This window comes from Labeo rohita, chromosome 21 (genome assembly GCF_022985175.1).
Source record: "Labeo rohita strain BAU-BD-2019 chromosome 21, IGBB_LRoh.1.0, whole genome shotgun sequence".
In the NCBI taxonomy this organism is placed as follows: domain Eukaryota; kingdom Metazoa; phylum Chordata; class Actinopteri; order Cypriniformes; family Cyprinidae; genus Labeo; species Labeo rohita.
The window spans coordinates 21,979,921-21,999,806 of record NC_066889.1 but is presented as its reverse complement, the minus strand read 5'-3'; the positions used below and the strand labels follow the sequence as shown (position 1 = coordinate 21,999,806).

Sequence of the window (19,886 nt, the reverse complement as noted above, 5' to 3'; positions counted from 1 at the left end):
CATTTTTAGATTCTGATTTAGCATAAGCATGGGCTGTTTTTACTTATGAAGACACAAGTCTGTTTTAAAAATTTCTTACTATTCTAGTGAGGACAATGTGGCTCTTACAAATATAGAGAATCATACACACTCAAACACAGGCAGCCTGAAATGCAGACATTGGTGAGTCTTGTAATAGATCTTTTATGGCAGGACGGTCTGTCAGGTGTCTTAGCCTTGGGTTCATGTCTCTCCTGAATGGAGCAAAGATTAGTCAACTGCTGCTAGACATGGATCCCGGACAGAACAACATTAGCGAGACCCATTCATCAACCCTGAGCTCCGAACAGGTGGAGGTAAACGCAAGCGTCACGCACCAGAAAAGCTTCTTAATAAATGAGCCTCATAAATGGAAATGGAGCTTGAGATGAGACCTTCTGCTGCAGGTCAGACCAGCCGGCACTGAAGAGAGATTTATGATGCATTGCACACATCCCTGCTCATACTGTAAGCCCAACCACACTCTTCTCACCCGTCGGGCTGTCATTAGCCTCTCGCTGATTTCACAGTTCTTGCACTGCCAACGGCCCTGCAGACTGGTCAATCAACCAACAGGGCTCCACTTTTCTCTCAAATCAGTCATTCATACTTCTACTTTACTCTGTTCCTCTAACTCTAGATCAAACTAGTTTTGAGTTTTTACTATCAGCATAAATTCTGGTCCACCTTGCAATTTATTCTGGCCAAGAACTTTCCTATTAGGACAGCAAAAGTTATGTGTCTTATATATGTTTGCATGATAGATAGATTAGTAATATCAGAGTCTCTCCACTCTCACCAGAGGGCCAAAGGCGATGACCTTGAGAATGCACTCCAGCGTGAAGAGAGCCGTGAAGATGATGTTCAGCCACTTCAACATGTCTTCATACGGTTTAGGAGCACCATGGAACTACAGAGGGAGGAAAAACACAGAGTGATAGTGACTCATTCTGCACTCACTCAAATATTCAAAAGATCTGTAAAATAGGCTTTCAGGAGTCCAAAATGAGAAATGACTTATTCATAACTGAATATTCACACACATCATTTCATATGCAATAATCAGCATTGCTGAACCTCAATGCTTGTGTTGGACTCTTAGTGTTTGCCTACAACGTTGGTACACTTCAAAAAATAAAGATTTCACAAGGTTGTTAATAGTGATGCCATAGAAGTTTTTTAGTGAAGCGAAAATTAGTGAAGAGTTATTAAGATTTGTATGGCTTAATATAACGTAAATTATGTTTCTTACTGAAATGTGTAGTTAGTGGAAAACCCATGAAAGATTTTTTTGTTGTTGTTGTTGTTAAAGGGGTCCTATTATGCTTTTTCACTTTTTGAATTTTTGAATTTGTGTCAGGCTGGGGAGAAAGGTATTGTAATAATATAAATTATGTGAAATATAATGAGTTTTTTGAACCATCAAGCATGAGAGCATGTTTTAGTACACCCCCAAAAACAAAATCAAGACTTTGTAAAAGAGCATAATAGGACCCCTTTTAAAAAATCAACATTGTTTTATAATATTTTTTGACTATGGGGGCGCCATTATTTTGAATACGTGAAATAGTTGCACTACCAGTTGCCATTTTTATCGCAGCACAACTCAATACAGAACTCAGAAAATAAAATATTGATACATTGCCACGTTGTGCAGCTTTTGGTTGTAATTTTCAGTAAAAGGGCAACAAAAGAAGCGATGTAAGTTCACACTCCACAAGCAGTTACGAAGAAAAAAAGCATCATATATAAACATCTAATAGTAAATTTCTCTGTTAACTTATTGTAACTTTACCAGTCTGCAAATGCTGTCATTTGTGTTACCTTCATCATGAGGACCACTGTGTTGACAGCGATCATGGTCAGGATGGAGTACTCAAATGGAGTGGACACCACAAACTTCCATATCTTGTACTGATAAGACTGCTTGTCCTGTGGCATGTAGCGAGTCAGAGGTTTGGCGTTGATGGCAAAGTCAATACAAGCTCGCTGTGGATGAAATCAAAGCACACTTATCTCAACATAAAGTCCTCAACAAAATGTTCACATAACTACTCATCATCCTGATCTTTCCATGTTTGATTATCAGAACTACATTGGTATTCCCAGAGCTTTCAAAATCAAATGAATGTAAGGCTAACATCAAACCAGCTGCACAAATCAGAGTTACAGCAGTTTAATATTTAAAACACAGGCTAATATTTCCTCTGAGAGAAGATACAGATATATAGATATAGACAAATCAGAAAAAATAGAATTTTATGTCTCTGTTCCAAAACCTAGTGCTGTATAATGACGGTCTAGACAACAATACAACGTAACAGGTTTAAGAACAAAGCCAGAGAGTTCAAAGAGTTCTGCCTGACTGGTCTGGTAGTTCCTCCTGGGGTTTAAGTTTGTCCTTTGTGTGTGTGAGTATGTGTTTGTCAAAGGAGTTTAGAGTCAAGGCAGTGGAGATGTAGACGGACAGGTGCATTGGCCTTACACAGGTGAGAGGAATTCTCTTAAGAGTACTTCTCTTCCAGGCATCTCACAACTGTCCATGCATGTATGAAACAAGACTTTGACCTTGAATTTGCATACACCGAAACGCCATTTTAAGCAACAGTGAATGGTGCCTACAGTTTGCCGTCACCAGCATCTACTCATCTGCTCAATTGCACTGACAATGTAAGCCTGTCCCGTCCTACCTCGTTCTTTTCCAAGCTGCACTCCGACATGGCTTTATCTCCCTGCTCCTGGAACGTGATGATGATCAAAGCCACAAAAATGTTGACAAAGAAGAAGGGGAAGACGATGAAGTAGACCACATAGAAGATGGAGGTTTCCATGCGGTAACCTGGACTGGGACCTTGGTCTTCGTACGTGGCATCAACAGAGTGTTTCAGCACTCTAGTGAAGCACAAAGAGAATGTCAGGAATATGATCAAACATTGGAAAGACAATCATGACACGGTTTTCTCATTTTAACCACAGTTCAAAGCCATTTTAACCTTATAACATTAGATGTTACATCTAAAACTACAAAGGGATTCCCATTTTTTATTTAACTATAGATTTTTTATCCCTTTAGTTGTTTCTTTTCTAACACTCGCTATAAAAGTCCAAAAAAAAAATACAAATCTGATTACAAATTTAAAACATCTTCACAAAGTATAACAGACCAAAATCATTTTAAAACCGCAGAGAGGGAAAAGTGTTTATATGCAGTGGTTAAGATTACATCCTTGTCCATGAAAAACTCAAGTAGCAATGTGTAGATATCACAGAGTACCAGAGGCAGCTCTTGAGAAGGATTTAAGTTAAATATGAAAAACTTTCTGGATTTTCTGCACTGCATTGCAGAGTTTTTTTTTCTTCTTTTAGCCAAGTATGTGTTTTCCAATGAAAACATGGAGTTAAAAGTAAGAAAGCAGAGAGTGGAAAGGAACACAAATTGTACCAGAGAGAGTTGTGCAAGAAAAGAAACTTAATCAGAACAGACAGAGTAAAAGAAGAAAGAGATCAGAGTAAGAAAACCAACACTGAGCGTCTTTCTAAGATCAAAAAGTGTGTGTGAGGACTCACGTTGGCCAGCCTTCTCCTGTGGAGACAGTGAACAGGGTCAGAAAGGCCCACAGGACGTTGTCATAATGGAAATCATACTTCTTCCACTCGCGCGGCTGCGTCATGGCCACTCCATCACTGCCGTATTCCAGGAACTGACCCCTGAGTACAGACACATCAAAATTTGTCTTGATTTACTTCCTTTTTCTTACTCCATTGATTCCTTCTTTCTTCCTTCCCACTTTCCATATACTTCCACTTTTTTACCCTTTATGAAAGGTTTCTTTAGTTCCTTCTGTCCCTTTCTTTTTTTCCCTTTCCGATTCCTTCTGTCTTTCCTTCCATCCATCCATTTCTTCACTCTTCCTTTGCTTTTTATCTTTAGTCTTTTCTTTCCATCACTCTTTCTTACCTTTTCACCATAGGTGCCAATTTATGTCTCTGCCGATAAGTGCCCGCCATCCATAACAGCCGCTTGGGACAAAAATGGCTGTACAATTAAATCTGTAAAGGTTGTTGTAAATAATCTGAAAATGATAATGGCCAAATGTGGCATTAAATTTGCACCTATGGTTTCCACCTTCAGTCTTCGTATCATTTCATATTAAAGCACGTATGAAACTACAAGCATGTGTGTCAAATCCGAGGCACGTTCAGCAGCGGCAGCTCTTAAAGTAATAGCAGTCAAATAACCTAATAACCCAGCTGATGTGATGTCTATTAATCAAAGAACAAAGAAAAGAGGAAATCAATAACTTTTGTAGCTTTAAGGATCTATATATTTAAATTAGTATTTAGTGTTTAATAACTTTATTCAATTTCTGTATATATCCTACTTGCAGGTTTGCAGATTGTTTTAAGTTCACTTAAATTAGAAGTTGTTACTTTTTAGAGTCTAATAAATATTAAAATTGATAGCTCTCAGTTATACTTTAATGTTATTGGCTATAGTCAATGGTTAAATATTAGGAAAAATAATAACAATTTCCTAGAGACATCAGTAAATATTGGTATCAGTGATACTCACCTTCAGTCATAAAAAAATATATTTAACCAATATTAAAAAAAATTACTTTCTTTATGTTGTTTTTACATTAATTTAAAGATTGAATGTAAAATTATAGCATTATAAAAGAATATTTAAAAACTTTAATGTAAGGTGGGATTAATCACGATTAATCGAGATGAATTTCAGAAAAAAAATATGATTAGTTTTTTAAGGTTTTCTTTGCTCTTCCTTCATTCATCTCAGGATTTTTATAATTAACTAAAACTAAATGTATTTATTTTTAAATTTCTCTTATTATTTTTTTTCTTTTCATGCTAAAGTTCCTAAAATCAATAAAGACATCGTTGAAAAAAAAAAACTAAAAAACATTTTTGTCAGTTGAAATACAGCTTAAATTAAATATAAATATTAAATGTAAAATTCAAAATAAAATAATTTAAAATGACAAAAGTACAAAATACAACTCCAAAAACAAATTAAACTGTAATAGTATATAAATATTAAATAACCCTGCTTTTCTGCCTTTCCTTTTTTTCTTCCTACCTACCTTACTTCCATTCAGTCTTCCTTCCTACATTCTTTTACTTGTCCTTTTCAAACCTTGTCTTTACTTCCTGCTTGCCTAACTAGCTGCCCTTACGCTTCCTTTCCTTTCCTCCTCTTTTCTCTATTCATTATTTCACTTCTATCCATCCATCCATCCTTCCTTCATGCAGAATATATCCTGACAGTCCAGCCAGCGCTCAACTGTACCTGCAGTCCTTCTCCAGGGCTTTGGACTCGTCAGTGCAGTGAAAAAACTTCCCCTTGAAAAGCTGCACAGCAATAACGGCGAAGATGAACATGAAGAGGATGTAAACGATGAGGATGTTGAGCACATTTTTCAGAGAGTTCACCACGCAGTCAAACACGGCCTGGGGACACACAAACAGCACAAATCAGATCTCCTGCAAACATCTTCTGGAGCGGAGGGCCTCTCTGACACACGCAGACTATAACGTTAAATCCATCTGTGTCGAATGCGTCGTCGTGTGTTAATGTCACAAGGCTGTCGTCGAAGCACACAACCTCATTAACTGTAGGCTGTGGCGAAATCTTAATTGATTACTGCTCCTCTCGGTCTACATGACTGCACTTAGGCTGAGGATGTGTAAATCTTCTCATTTTTCTGACAATTTCTGCTCATCTAATGTCCTCAGGGTATCATTATTTGCAGTAGTATATATTTTTTTTCGGCATTAATGGTAATAAGATCTCCGTAGGCAGGATAAATTTCTCTGTGGGCCTGTAGGCTTTATCTGTGCATTAGTATTGTAACTTAGCTAAACTGCAGTTTTATTTGCCAGTCTATTATTTGCTCTAATGCCACTGGTGACAAATCTTCAGCCAAATGAATAAATGATGGTGTGAAATGTAAGTTTAAATGTACAATTTAGCCATGTAATGAGATAACAGCGAGTGTCTCTAAAACGATTTGTTTGTGTGCCTAAGTGTGTGATTTGATTAGAGCGAAAGATGCAGCAAGGCTGTTATTGTGGAGGTCTATACAAGGGACATCATCCTTGCCTGTAAAACATCCACACAAACAAGTACAGTAACACACGTAGTGTATCAACTGTAGGAAACCAATAGATTTGAGTTCTAATGAATGATAATCTTTCACTTTGGTGTATCCAATCATGTAATTTTACAATTAAAACCACCTAATTCTAATTGCATGCTCCCAAATGTAATATAAGAGCTGATCAGGCTAAGAACCAAACAGTAGGACATTACCTTGAGTTTAGGCAAGCGTTTAATGGTCTTCAAGGGCCTTAGTACTCGAAGGACCCTTAGGGACTTGATGGTGTTGATGTCCTTCCCTTTAGTTCCTCTGTAAGAAAAAAGCAATGACTTAAAGACATTTCGAACACACTTGCGATCACACATTTTAACACACGATGCGTTTTGATGTCATCTGCCAGCACATGCACAAAGCCCGAATTCAATTAAATTACATTTTAATGAGCTAATCACTTCCTCCAGCCCATCATGTAATTCAGAATTACATTAGCTAGAGGTTATTTGGTTAGTAGAAAGCATGCCTTCGAGGGGAGGTTATTCTACAGAAACAAACCTACCTCTGAGACTGATGATAAATCAATTTAAAATGTGATATTTCTGTAAAATAACAATCATTCACCAGAAAAAGATACAAAGAAACAATCCATTGTTTGCAGGGATGGTCTCTTTGTAAAAACCACAGGTGGCCAAGTCATATTCAGATGCTGAGACGCTAAAAAAGTACATTTTTACAATTATTGCTCTTGCAAAACTCGTCGCCAAGATGATGGTTGGGAGACATTCAAGTCTCCAAAATGTTCTGGTCTCTAAATATGGTTCAGGTGCATTCTTTACTACAAGTGTAAGAGTTTTTATATTTGTTTTATCCATATTTTTCTTCCCGTGGGTGCAGCCATTTGTCAATTTTATGATGGGTCTGGCTTTCGGTCCCATCTGGATCCACCTATTTTTAGCTGTACAAAACAGCTCATTTTTGTGCTTGATATTTCAAAATTGGTTTGTCTTACCATATTACTTTAATGTATTTTCTTAATTATTATGTTAATATTAATTATCTTTGTAGTACAAACAGTTTTGCTGTTTATCTTCTCTTTACTTCCCTATAGCAGATAATGAACCGTAAGTCTCACCTATAGGCTACTTTCGCGAAAAAGAAAAAGGTGGATAATCCAACAGGAAAAAGACAAAAATTGTAAACCTACAATGAAGATTAATACTTTTTGTTGTTGAAATCCCTAACCTTAAGTACGGACATTCAAAACACTGATGCTTGCCTTGCAAGGCAACACTAATAAAGTGAACTGAATAGAAAATAAACCCTTTTAAAGTTTTAATAATCAATGCCGCTTTGTTAGTTTGAATTCCATAAAGTTTAATTTTGTTTTCAGGATTGACTTGAAGTTAAATGAAATCGCTGAAGACAGTCAACATCAATGACACACTGAATGATTCGTTTTCTGAATGTTACGGCTGCTGTAAAGTAGGTTTAGAATGAATGGCATGTGAAATTACACAGAATGGAACTCATCTGAAAAGGATGAACAAGAACGACCTCCGTTTCAACCTTGTTAAATCCCAAAAAAATGGTCCTTTCTGACCGGTGAGATATTTCCTTGACAGCTGAAATAGGCTGTCAACCTTCACTAAGATAAGCTTTTTCTGTGTGTCTTAAAAAATATTCACCTTTCAAAATGCAAAACTTCAAATGCTCAGCATGGAAAATAAGCATACTGAGTGAGTACGCTTCCTGATACTAAAGTCAGGTTTAGGGATTCATAGCTTAGCTCTGTGATTTGTCTGCTTACTTTTTCTCTCCCGTGAGGAGTTGGGAGTCTATCACACTGGCATGCAATGTCCATGCAATGTCTGTCAGTCTCACACACACCCCAAGGGTGCATGTGGATCAATGCCCAATGAGACACTCAACTATACTCCTATAGATTTCAGAGGACCATCTGTCTCCAAGCACCTGCTGAAGTGGTTGAACCTAATGTTTGTGAGCAGATAAAGCCACCTGATCCACCCTGATACAAGGGTTAATTGCATATCCAAGTCAAACTGCAGCTCAAAATTAAAAGAAAGCAAGAAGAAATTACATAATTATATCATTAAATATTTGATTAAATAACGGGGGAAAATGTTTTGTCTAAATATACATATATTTTTTATTTAATTTTTTTTTATTATTATTATTTTTTATTTATTTTTTATCATGACATTATATTAAGTTCAGTAAAACAAACTTTTCAGTACAAGTACTTTCATGATTTATATAATTTATATTTTATAATGTATTTTACACTGTAAATTTTATATCAAAGTATATTATAATATTTATTATATTAAATAATATGTGAAATATTTATTATTTTGCATGCTATCTATTTATCTATCTAGCTAAACAAGCAGTTTACAGTACTTATGATATTCGATATGCAGTTTTTTTAATGACTATAATTTAATAGCAATAATCATTAACTGAGCTTTTGCTTGACTGAACATTAAGGGTGGCTGTCCTCTGGAAACCGTAGGAGTAGTAGTTTCTATAAGCCCTTGCAAAGCTCAAATGTCAAGTCATTGGGTAAAAGTAGGTCTATCCTCTTCTACAAAGGCTGAACGAGAGGAAGAGTTGAAGGGTTGTGAGTTTGGAGCGATCCATGGGGAGGTTGGAGGGTAAAGTGTATGTTTTTATAGATATATAGACTGTCCCCACCTGGTCACGCTTTGCTGCGATCTGACGAGGGAAACCGATGAAAAACCATGCATATTTGCACAAACACAAAAACACACACATAATAAGCCGCGTCACAGACACAGAATAAGCAGTAAATGCAGATTAAATGAGATCAAATGAGAACGGAAGAGAGCTGTCACTGAGAAGAAACACTGCAGAAGGACGAACAGCAAAGAAAGATTAAAAAGCATCAAAGCAACTCCAGGGCACAATAAAACATAACAATAATCAAAGACGTGATGCAGTGAGGGATTATCAGTTACTGTTTGTTTGTAAATCTCTGCAAGATAAATCACTCAGAGAAGTAAATATAGAGACGTCGCAACATGGAACTGTGATAAAAACCACAAAATTGAAAAGGTTACAGACTGGCAAACGTCACATACACATAATCACACACACATTGTAAGAAAGTACATGCATGAAGGTTCATGCAAGCCCTGGTGACAGATGCTGATTGTGTACAGCAAGTAAAATATATTTGATTTGTAAAAATTAAATAAAATTAATACATTTAAAAATAAAAGATGCTTTCTTTAGTAGATGGTTAATACTGTACAGCTGAGGTCAAAAGTTTTCATACACCTTGAAGAATATGCAAAATGTTAATTAGTTTATCAAAATAGGAGGGGGTCATACAAAATGCATGTTATTTTTTTTTAGTACTGACCTGAATAAGATATTTCACATAAAAGACGTTTATATATATAGTCCACAAGAGAAAATAGTTGAATTTACAAAAATGAACCCGTTCAAAAGTTTACATACGTTTGATTCTTTGTTTGTTACCTGAATAATTAAACTGCTGTTTTTCAGAAAAATCCTTTAGGTCGAACAAATTCTTTGGTTTTTCAGCATTTTTATGTATTTGAACTCTTTCCAACAATTACTGTATGATTTTTAGATTCATCTTTTCACAGTGAGGACAACTAAGAGACTCATATGCAACTATTACAGAAGGTTCAAATGCTCACTGATGCTCCAGAAGGAAAAACCATGCATTAAGAGAGGGGGGGGTGAAAACTTTTGAACAGAATGAAGATGAGTACATTTTTCTTATTTTGCCTGAATATCATTTTTTTCCCCATTTCGTACTACTCTTTAGAAGCTACAGAAGATACTTACATGTTTCCCAGAAGACAAAATAAATTTGTTTAACCTAATCTTCAAATCCAAAATGTTTTAACCCCAATGCGAAATATGTATAAAGTTAGGCTTCCTTATAAATACAGATTAAAAAATGAACAATTGGCAAGTACTTCAGGTTTATTTACTTGCTGAAGTGTTTTGAGTTTAAGAATTCATGCACAATCGTGGTCTACAGAAGTGTGCGAATGTATTGCACTGATCTAGCAATTCCTTATCCACGCAAACACACACTCATACTCAGGCAGATACACAGGAAGCGGGTAATAACAAATGCGTACCCCATGAAGCTCCTGAAAGCAACGCAAGCAAGAAAGAAGGACAGGGCAGATAAAGAAAGCGAGAGCGAGAGACAGAGGGGAAAAGAAAGGTGGATGGAGAAAGAAAAAACTAGATGAGAGCCTACAGGACACAAGCTTGCTATCAACCACTGAAGAACAGCACAGGAAGAGAAGAAGATTACAGGACAGTTAAACAGAGACAAACACAAGAGAATCAGAAAGAGCAGAACACAGTATGAGATACATTTATAATCAATATACAACAGTGCACTGAAACCAGAGCTGATATCTTCCTAAGTGATCCTTTCTTTAACTACAGGCACACCATGAAACAAATCGTGAAAAGTGCCTAGATGTGCTTTAGTGCCACTATTGGAAGCACAGGTGCCAGCCAGAGCTTATGGACAATTTCTGCACTACTGAATAATACAGCTGCAAACTCAAACAGAACGGCTGGTCTTAAAAGCTGAGCAGTTTTCTATCACCTCTTTTTCAGCTATTTTAAAGCACCCCAGGGTCCTTCTATCAACTGTAGAGGTGGAGAGAGACAGCTGAGCATCTGCACGTGACAACTAAAAGGATTCAGCCACACTCAAACTAGACTTGCATTTATTACACAAATCACACACGCGCTGTCAAACTTTATGTTTGCCTTGCAGATGAATTTGTATCCAACTGGCTTCACAAATACTTTATGTTAGCGGTCGCCCATGCAAAACTCGCCACTGTGATGGTGTGGTGGTTGTGTGGTTGTTAGCATGTTGCTATGAAGTTGCTAGAGTGTTGTGGGTGGTTGGAAAGGTATTGCAGGTATTGCTATAAAGGAATTTGTGGCTCAAGTACCGAATATTCTAATATTCTGATCTCTCAATATAGCTCAGATCCCTACTTTAAAGGCACAGTAAAGGCAAAATGTACTCACTCTTGGGCGATTCAAGATGTAGAGCTTGTTTTAAAATTAGCATTATATCGCTTGCTCAACAATGGATCCTCTGCAGTGAATGGGTGCCGTCAGATTGAAAGTCCAAACGGCTGACAAAAACACCACAATAATTAATAACATGACTTTAGTCCATCTATTAATTTCTTGTGAAGTGAAAATCTGTGTGTTTGTTAAAAAACAAATCCATAATTAAGGCATTTTAGCTTGCTTCTGGCCAAAATTTCGGTCTATAATCCATAATAATGGTTTCTCAAATGAAACATTCATCAAAATTCACAGACATACTTGTTTAGAATGGTTCTGAAGTGTTGTTTACATTTGTAAACAGTTCTTAGTTTGCGCATATTTCTCTCCTGATTCAGACAAAATGATTTTTCCACTGGAGAAAGCATTATTAGAAATATTATGGACAGAAGACTCAGATTTTAGCTGGAAACAATGGTGTTAATGATGGATGTATTACAAAATGCAGCTTTTCATTTCACAAGGCATTAACTGGATTACTGTGATGTTTTAATCAGCTGTTTGGACTCTCGTTCTGACGGCACCCATTCACTACAGAGGATCCATTGGTGAGCAATTGATGTAATGCTAAATTTCTTCAAATCTGTTCTGATGAACAAACAAGCTCATCTATATCTTGAGGGCTTGAGGGTGAGTAAAGTTTCAGCCAATTTTCATTTTTAAATGAATGATTCTTTTAATGCGAGTCTATTTTATTTATATGTGAGTGGATTTTATTGCTGTTTAATCGCTCACCAGATGAAAATTACAAATCGATTCAACTAGAAGAGAAACAGCACATTTAGGAAATCACTGCTAATTACAATGGGTGGGTCAGGAACAATAAAAATTAGAAAGCAAATTGCTGGGAAATGTGTCGTCTGGCTCAGCTCCTGTGGGAAACACTAAACCCGAATCATTAGCACAGGTGTGCGCGCTGTACGCAATCCTATTATGAGTCAAAAAACAGATGCATGTTAAACCCGATCAGTTCCGAAGACCAAACTACACACAGATGCCACACTTCCCCTCATCACAGAGCTCCATCTCACACCAGATACTAAACAGCAGACAGTCACATCCTGTTTCCGTCATTTTCGACTGAATGCTCTCTTGCTGGATTTGAACTGACAGTCTGCTCTTCTGACCGCTCTGTCTGCTTTACTCTGACAGATATACAAAAAAAGCCACTCACGAGCAGGCGAAGGCCACCAGAGCGCCGGTGACTACGATGAAGTCTAGTATGTTCCACGGGTCCCTGAAGTAAGACCCAGGATGCAACAACAGCCCAAGATCAATCATCTAGAAGGGAGAAGATGAAAATAAGTGGTGAAAACATGTATTGATTCTATTTAGCAAAGACGCATTAAATTGATCAAAAGGAACAGCAAAGATTTATAATGTTACAAAAGATTCTATTTAAATAATATGTGGTTCTTTTGAACTTTCTATTAAAGATTCAAAAAATCCTGGAAAAAAATCAGTTTCTACAAAAATGTTAAGCAGCACAACTGTTTTTAGCATTAATCATTTTTTAATGAAATGTTTCTTAAACACCAGATCAGCATATTAGAATGATTTATATGGTGTTAAGCTTTAAAATCACAAGAACATTTTTACAAATGTAAAAATAGAAAATGTATTTTAAGCTGTCATAATATTTCACAATATTACTATTTTTACTGTATTTTTGATCACACACAGTCAAAAGATTTTTAATGTTTCTAAAGAAGTCTATTCTGCTCACCAAAACTGCATTTTTTGATCCAAAATACAGCAAAAACAGTAAAATTTAGATTTTTCTTTTACTACTTAAAATAACTGATTTCTATTTAAATATAGTATAAAATGTAATTTATTCCTGTGATTTCAAAGCTGATGATTTTTTTCCATCATTACTCCAATCACATGATCCTTCAGTATTCAAAAGTATTCAAAAAAGTGTCATTACAAGTGACTGTCTGTTAAAATTTCAAATAATAAAATATTTAAAGCAAAAAAAAAAAAAAAGAAAAGAAAAGAAAACATTCTAATATTCTGATTTGCTGCTTAAAAAAAAAATTATTATTCTTATGCTGAAAACAGCTGAGTAGACTTTTTTCAGGTTTCTTTTTAAAGGGTAGAAAGTTAAGAAGAACAGCATTTATCTGAAATAATAATCTTTTGTAACATTATAAATGTCTTTATCATCATTTTTTATCAATTTAAAGCATCCTTACTAAATAAATGTATAAATTTCCATAATTTCTTTCTATGGCATAGCGTATAATGTTACAAAAGCTTTGTTTTTTTAAATGTACTCAACTGTTTAAAATATTAATAATTATAATAATAATAACTATAATTATAAATGTTTCTTAAACAGCAAATTAGATATTAGAATGATTTCTGAAGGATCATGTGACACTGAAGACTGGAGTAACTGGAGTAATAAATTACATTTTAAAATATATTCAAACAGAAAACAGTTATTATATATAGTAAAAATATTTCACTACATTACTGTTTTTGCTGTATTTTATATTAAATAAATGCATGTTTGGTGAGCAGAAGAGACTTCTAAAACATTAAAAATCTTACTGTTCAAAAACTTTGGACTGGTAGTGCATTTTGAAACAAATGCAGCCTTGGTGAGCATCAGAGACTTCTTTCAAAAGACATTAATAAATCATACCACCCCTAAACTGTTGAAGGGTAGTCTGAATAAATCCATGTTAATATTGCAAGTTTTAAAAATACATAAAAGGCGATTTTATTTACCTTTATAACCATCTCAAACGTAAACACACCAGTGAAGACATAATCTAGGTATTTCAGCACCTGAAAAAACCACAAGAAACAAGCAGTTATTCTCTATTTCACATTTCTGCAGTCCCACAGACTGTATGAGCAAAGAAAAGTGGATGATGCCATAAATAATATAAATATCTCAGCATAAACTATAGTGTTTGGCTCCACTGCAGCTATGATTCAGCGAGTAATTTAATAATCTCCAAAACAGAAAAGACATGGTGTACATTGTACAAAAATAGATGTTTCAAATAAATACTCCGTTTTTTTTTCTCTTTCATTCCTCCCACACAAGCAGCAGGGAAATAATGGGAGAAAGCAGAGATTTATCGGACAAGCCGATCATGCTCAGTGAATCAATTGGAAAGAAAACACAGTGGACTATGGGATTCTTAGAGACATGTTTACACGTAATTCTCTGTAATTCAGAGAGCAATGTTTAATAAGCTACGCTTATGGGCTAATGTGGTCGCAAGTCTGCTCACGGGCTGTCCTGAAATAAAAATACGGTGCAAAAGCCAGTCAGTGGGGCTAGTGACAACCCTCAGCGTGACAGTTCAGACAAGGGCTGCCATACTGCCCTACAGGACTGTTCTTGAGTTATGTAAACAACACCGATGTCATAATCACAGCTTACAGTGCAAGACAGTGACAATGAGATCAATGTTTGCTGGATTATTTAAAAAAAAAACAGATATGACAAGACAAGGAAAACATATATTAAAATGTATATTGACTTTTTTAGATTATAGTTTTTACATGTCCTGACATTTCAAGGTAGGTCTGTTTGTCTTACATCATTGCGCGGGGCATTGGCCTGCACAGGGTCTTCAGCAGCGAGAGCGATGCTGCTCATGGTGATGACTGTGAGGATACACATCTCAAAATACCGTAGGTTCACCACATAATGACACAGCCGTCTCACTCTACGGAGAAAACATCGAAACACAACACTTATTCACAATATTTAGCAAGTATGTTACAACTAAATCCTAATTCTGAACAAAGACATGTTTAAAATCTCTCCTCAAGAGTTTTCTGCAACATAATAATTGGGGTTTAACTCACGGGTTATTTGGACCGAACACAAACATGGAGCTGTACGGCAGAATGTGTTTGGGCGCATTCTGATTCAGCTCATCAAGATCCTTCTTTTCCTCGTTCAGCAGTAAACTGTCACCATCAATGTTGTTCACTGTCAAACAGATGATCATTAGAGCAAAGATGAGGAGAGAATGTCACACGTGCCAAATAAACATTCAAAGCTGTCATCTTTTTAGCAGTGCTGCTTTTTCAAAAATGATTATGAAGTTAGTAGATAATACTTAAAGGGATAATGCAACAAAAAATGTATTTACTCTCATGTCACTCAAAACACTTTCTCCTGAGGAACACAAATAGAGTAATTTAGCATAATGCCTAGGCTGCTGTTATTAGAGGTTCAAGAGCGTAGTGCTGAAACACTATTGTAATTATTAGAGTGGCCAAGGATCAGAAACCGCCACGTAAAACTGATCGGGCAGACCAAACTGTAAGTCGTAGAGACATGAAAATTGGAGGGTTAGTAGTACTCACACAGGGGTCACCAGACCCGGTCCTGGAGGGCCGGTGTCCCTGCAGAGTTTACCTCCAACCCTAATCAAACACACCTGAACCAGATAATCAAGGTCTTACTAGATATACTTGAAACATCCAGGCAGGTGTGTTGAAAAAAGTTGGAGGTAAACTCTGCAGGACACCGGCCCTCCAGGAACAAGTTTGGTGACCCCTGGTCTACAACATCACCAAGGCTCGCCCCAATTGACCTGACGGGGGTGCTACAGCCATCAAAAATATGCAAACACTCACAACTCCTTAACCGGTTGTCATAGGCTTCTTATGTCGTCAGACAAGTGTCTTATGTTGTTGTAATCCTTGCATTACTCCAGACAAAATGCACGTTTCGGGTTTGTCCGTCACCCTGATGAAATTTTTGGGTATTTTGCATTTTTTGATAAACCTACTTTTGCAAACTAGTCCTAGGTTTTTCGCCCGATCAGAACCAAACCAGTGCAGGAAGATTCTCTCGGGAGTGAATATCAATAATTACCAAAAAACTGCACTTTCAACTCTCCGTCGCAAAAGGACACCAAAACATTTGAAAGGGGCACGGCCGCCCTTTACTAAAATAGCTATAACTTTTGAACAGAATGAGATATCTTGAGCAAACTGACAATGCATATGTAAGAGCTGAATCTGTGGTCACATGACAAAAGTCACATGGCAAAATAACTATGCAAATGTTAGTCCTATTCACATGTAAATCAGTATGCACGGTCTTGGTCAAAAGTGCCGCAAGTGCCTATAAGGACAGCTGCGTATCTCAAAAAACATGGCCGCCATAGCCCAATAAACTTTGAGCACCTATTAGACAAGCTTAACGGAGGTTGATTGGAACGAAACTCTGTGGGCCTGTTTGCCTTACAAAATTTGAAAGAAATCGACCACTCATTTTTCAAGGCTGTAAATGTTTGTATATTGCGTGGTTTTTCACACATACACACAAATATTGATATCATTTGATAGACCTCTTCATTCCAAATGACTTTGCCTCTAAAACCACTGCTGTCAATCAAACCGTTTGTTAAAAGATTGAGAAAATTTAAAATACCTACTTTTGTGAAGCAGTCCTAGGTTTTTCACTTAATCTGGAAAGAAACACTGCAGTGCAATTCTCTGGACTCTTTAGGTCAATAATTATAAAAAATGTTGACATTTACCCTTTGGCAAGCTATATCAGGGTCGTTTACACAAGGGGCATGTCCAAATATACCCAAAAGCCTATGAAGCCTAAACGAAAACTCAAAAAACATGAAACCTGGTGAGCACATGCAACAGGTGATTCTAAACAAGCATGCAAAATTTTAGGGAGATTGGACCACAGCTGGCACTAGAACAGTCATAAACGTTAAAAAAGACCATATTTCCATGGTAAATTATCTGGATTTGCCTAAAATGCTTTTTAATAATTGATTTAGGTGGTTACAGACTTGCTAAATAATATGTAATGTATTTTTCATATGTGCTTAAATGTCTTAAAGTGCTTGAACTTGTTTTTTTATTAGGGTTGCATGGAACGCTTTTACTACATGTTTGCATCCATTTTGTATTATAAAAAATTACTACTCGAATTGTTTAATTGATATGTTATTTTTGGCACAACATGCTCATATTTTTCAAGCACAAGATACGAGAATACTTACTGGGAATGACTGTAGTCTCTCCTGGTGGGGCAGTTATGGTGACAGGGATGTTGATTCCAGTTGGGCCCATTCTGGTGCTGTTTTTTAGATTATCTTTATCTTCTGGCTTCTCTTCAGAAGGAGACTGGAGAGGGCTGGTGGCTAGGCTGTCTGTTCCTGTTGGCCTTCCCCTGAAATATCAAAAACCTATTAATCTGAATGAAGAAAATATACATACACAATATATCTCAAAGTGCTGCCTAATGCTTTGTAAAGTACATGTAGATCAAAGCAACAACGAAATTGTAGGAAAAAATGCAATGTCTGATCATGCACTCAATGTCTATTCCGGATGTGCGTGGCTTCAAAATGTCTCACACTAAATGATGAATGACACTGCATTATAAAACCAAACATCAAAGTAATGTCATTTACTTTATAGAAAACATCAAAATATAGTGGACTACATGTGTCCAAACAGTATTCGGAGCCACCACACTGAGAATGTACCTGTGTTTTCCACCATTCTCCCTGCAATCTTCTCCATCCAGTGTGGACTGGGCTTTACCACGTGGCCGTTGTCTTCTCCTCTCTCCATTCCCTCCTTCGCCCTCCCTGTGACCTCGTATCCTACCCTCGCCTCTGCCTCCATTACCAATCGTGCCGTTGCCGTTGCCGTTCCCGTTGACCTCTCTGGATCTGCGAGAATGGTGGTGTCTGTGTTCTCTCTCCCCCATCCCTATGCCCTCCTCAGGAGAACCAGCTGTGTGGTGGTTCCTGTGTCCTCCATCTTGATTGCTGCTGTGTTCCAAGCCACCCTGGTGCTCTCTGTTTCTGCTGTGGTGTCTATGGTGCCGCCCTTCTCCCGCATCTCCGTTTTCTCCTCGACATCGATGGTGCTTCCTTGGGTGGCCGGAGGAAGGTTGACAGTCTGGAGTATCTCCATCTCCGTCAGTTCTGGAATTTTCCGCAGTGCCGTCTCTGTGCTCAACCACCAGTGGACGATCGTGGTGGGCCTTCATGTCGGGCCGCAGATGGAGCGCCGAAGACACGCGCAGACGCTCTTCAGGCTCTAGCTCGTTGTAAAGGGCCTCGCTGCTGTTGCGCAGGTTGTGTCTGCGCAGCTGGGTGGTGCGCTGCTCCCATATGGACATCTTCTGCAGTGACCTCTGCTGCTCCTTACTGAGGGAAGGAAGAACATTCACCTGAATTACACAGATCACTATGCATTTACTCCGATAACACCCACATCCATGAGCCCACCACTGTTAGCCACTCAAAATCACATGGATCCTCTACAAGAACTTTTTTGTGCAAAGAAAGCAAAAATAACAATTTTGCATGTTCCCGAGAGTACCACGATGTATGCGTGTGATGCTTCTGGGCCAGAAAGCTCTCGGATTTCATAAAAAAAATCTTAATTTGTGTTCTAAAGATCTTACGGGTTTGGAACAACATGAGAGTGAGTAATTAATGACAGAATTTTAATTTTTGGGTGAACTATCCCTTTAATTCTTAAAGGTACAGTAGACAAATAATCAGATACTATGTACTTCAAAGGTACAAAATTATTAACAAGAATGACTGAACTAAACTAAACTAAACTTTGTGAGTTATGGCCTCTTTAAAAGTAAAGTCCACCCAAAAACGAAAGTGCTGTCACATATTTATTAACCTTCATGTCGCTCCTAACCCGTATGAGTTTGTTTGTTCTGTGGAACACAAAAGGAGAAATTCTTTGGTCATTTTTTCTGTTTTTATAATAAGTTAGGACTGAAGCTTTTAGTGGATGCAAAAACATCATAAAAGCTATCCATATGACTTATGTAGTATATTTTTAAAGTGTTCAAACAGGTTTAAAACACTAAGAGAGTGAGTAAATAAAATGTTCACTTTTGTGTGAGCTATGCTTATCAAGCTTTCCAGCATTTGAGTGTAACAGTGGTTGGCACAGATGTTTTTCTACAGTTGATGTCAAAAGTTTACATACACCTTGCAGAATCTGCAAAATGTTAATTATTTTACCGAAATAAGAGGGATCATACAAAATGCATGTTATTTATTACTTAGTACTGACCTGAATAAGATATTTAACATGTTTACATATGGTCCACGAGAGAAAATAACAGTTCTATTTATAAAAACGACCCTGCTCAAAAGTTTACATACACTTGATTCTTAATATTATGCTGGTGCTGTTACCTGAATGATCCACAGCTGTGTGTGTTTTTTTTTTTTTTTTTTAGTGATAGTTGTTCATGAGTCCCTTGTTTGTCCTAAACAGTTAAACTGCCTGCTGTTCTTCAGAAAAATCCTTCAGTTCCCAAAAATTCTTTAGTTTTTCAGCATTTTTGTGTATTTTGTACCCTTTCCAACAATGATTGTATGATTTTGAGATCCATCTTTTCACACTGAGGGACTCATATGCAATTATTACAGAAGGTTCAAATGCTCACTGATGCTTGAAGGAAACATGCAGCATTAAGAGCCGGGGGTGAATTTTTTGAATCTGAATATCAGGACAAATTTACCTTATTTTGTCTTCTGGGAAACATGTAAGTATATTCTGTTGTTTCTGAAGGGCAGTACTAAATGGAAAAAAATAAAATATTTAGCCATTCTGTTCAAAAGT

General features: G+C 36.9%; 1 protein-coding gene across 9 annotated transcripts in view; it reads right to left on the bottom strand.

Annotated features, from left to right (window-relative positions):
- Positions 1 to 19,886, bottom strand: part of cacna1bb (calcium channel, voltage-dependent, N type, alpha 1B subunit, b) — a 135,415-nt gene that overhangs the window by 27,141 nt on the left and 88,388 nt on the right. For all 9 annotated transcript variants that reach the window (XM_051093527.1, XM_051093526.1, XM_051093528.1 and 6 more), the window contains 12 exons: positions 17,765 to 18,436; positions 17,276 to 17,445; positions 15,102 to 15,228; positions 14,830 to 14,959; positions 14,004 to 14,063; positions 12,439 to 12,545; positions 6,350 to 6,446; positions 5,327 to 5,487; positions 3,586 to 3,726; positions 2,709 to 2,910; positions 1,843 to 2,007; positions 818 to 928 (listed from right to left, as the gene is read on the bottom strand). In XM_051093527.1, the coding sequence (XP_050949484.1) occupies positions 818 to 928; positions 1,843 to 2,007; positions 2,709 to 2,910; positions 3,586 to 3,726; positions 5,327 to 5,487; positions 6,350 to 6,446; positions 12,439 to 12,545; positions 14,004 to 14,063; positions 14,830 to 14,959; positions 15,102 to 15,228; positions 17,276 to 17,445; positions 17,765 to 18,436 (2,143 nt within the window). The remainder of the gene's footprint in view (positions 1 to 817; positions 929 to 1,842; positions 2,008 to 2,708; positions 2,911 to 3,585; positions 3,727 to 5,326; positions 5,488 to 6,349; positions 6,447 to 12,438; positions 12,546 to 14,003; positions 14,064 to 14,829; positions 14,960 to 15,101; positions 15,229 to 17,275; positions 17,446 to 17,764; positions 18,437 to 19,886) is intronic.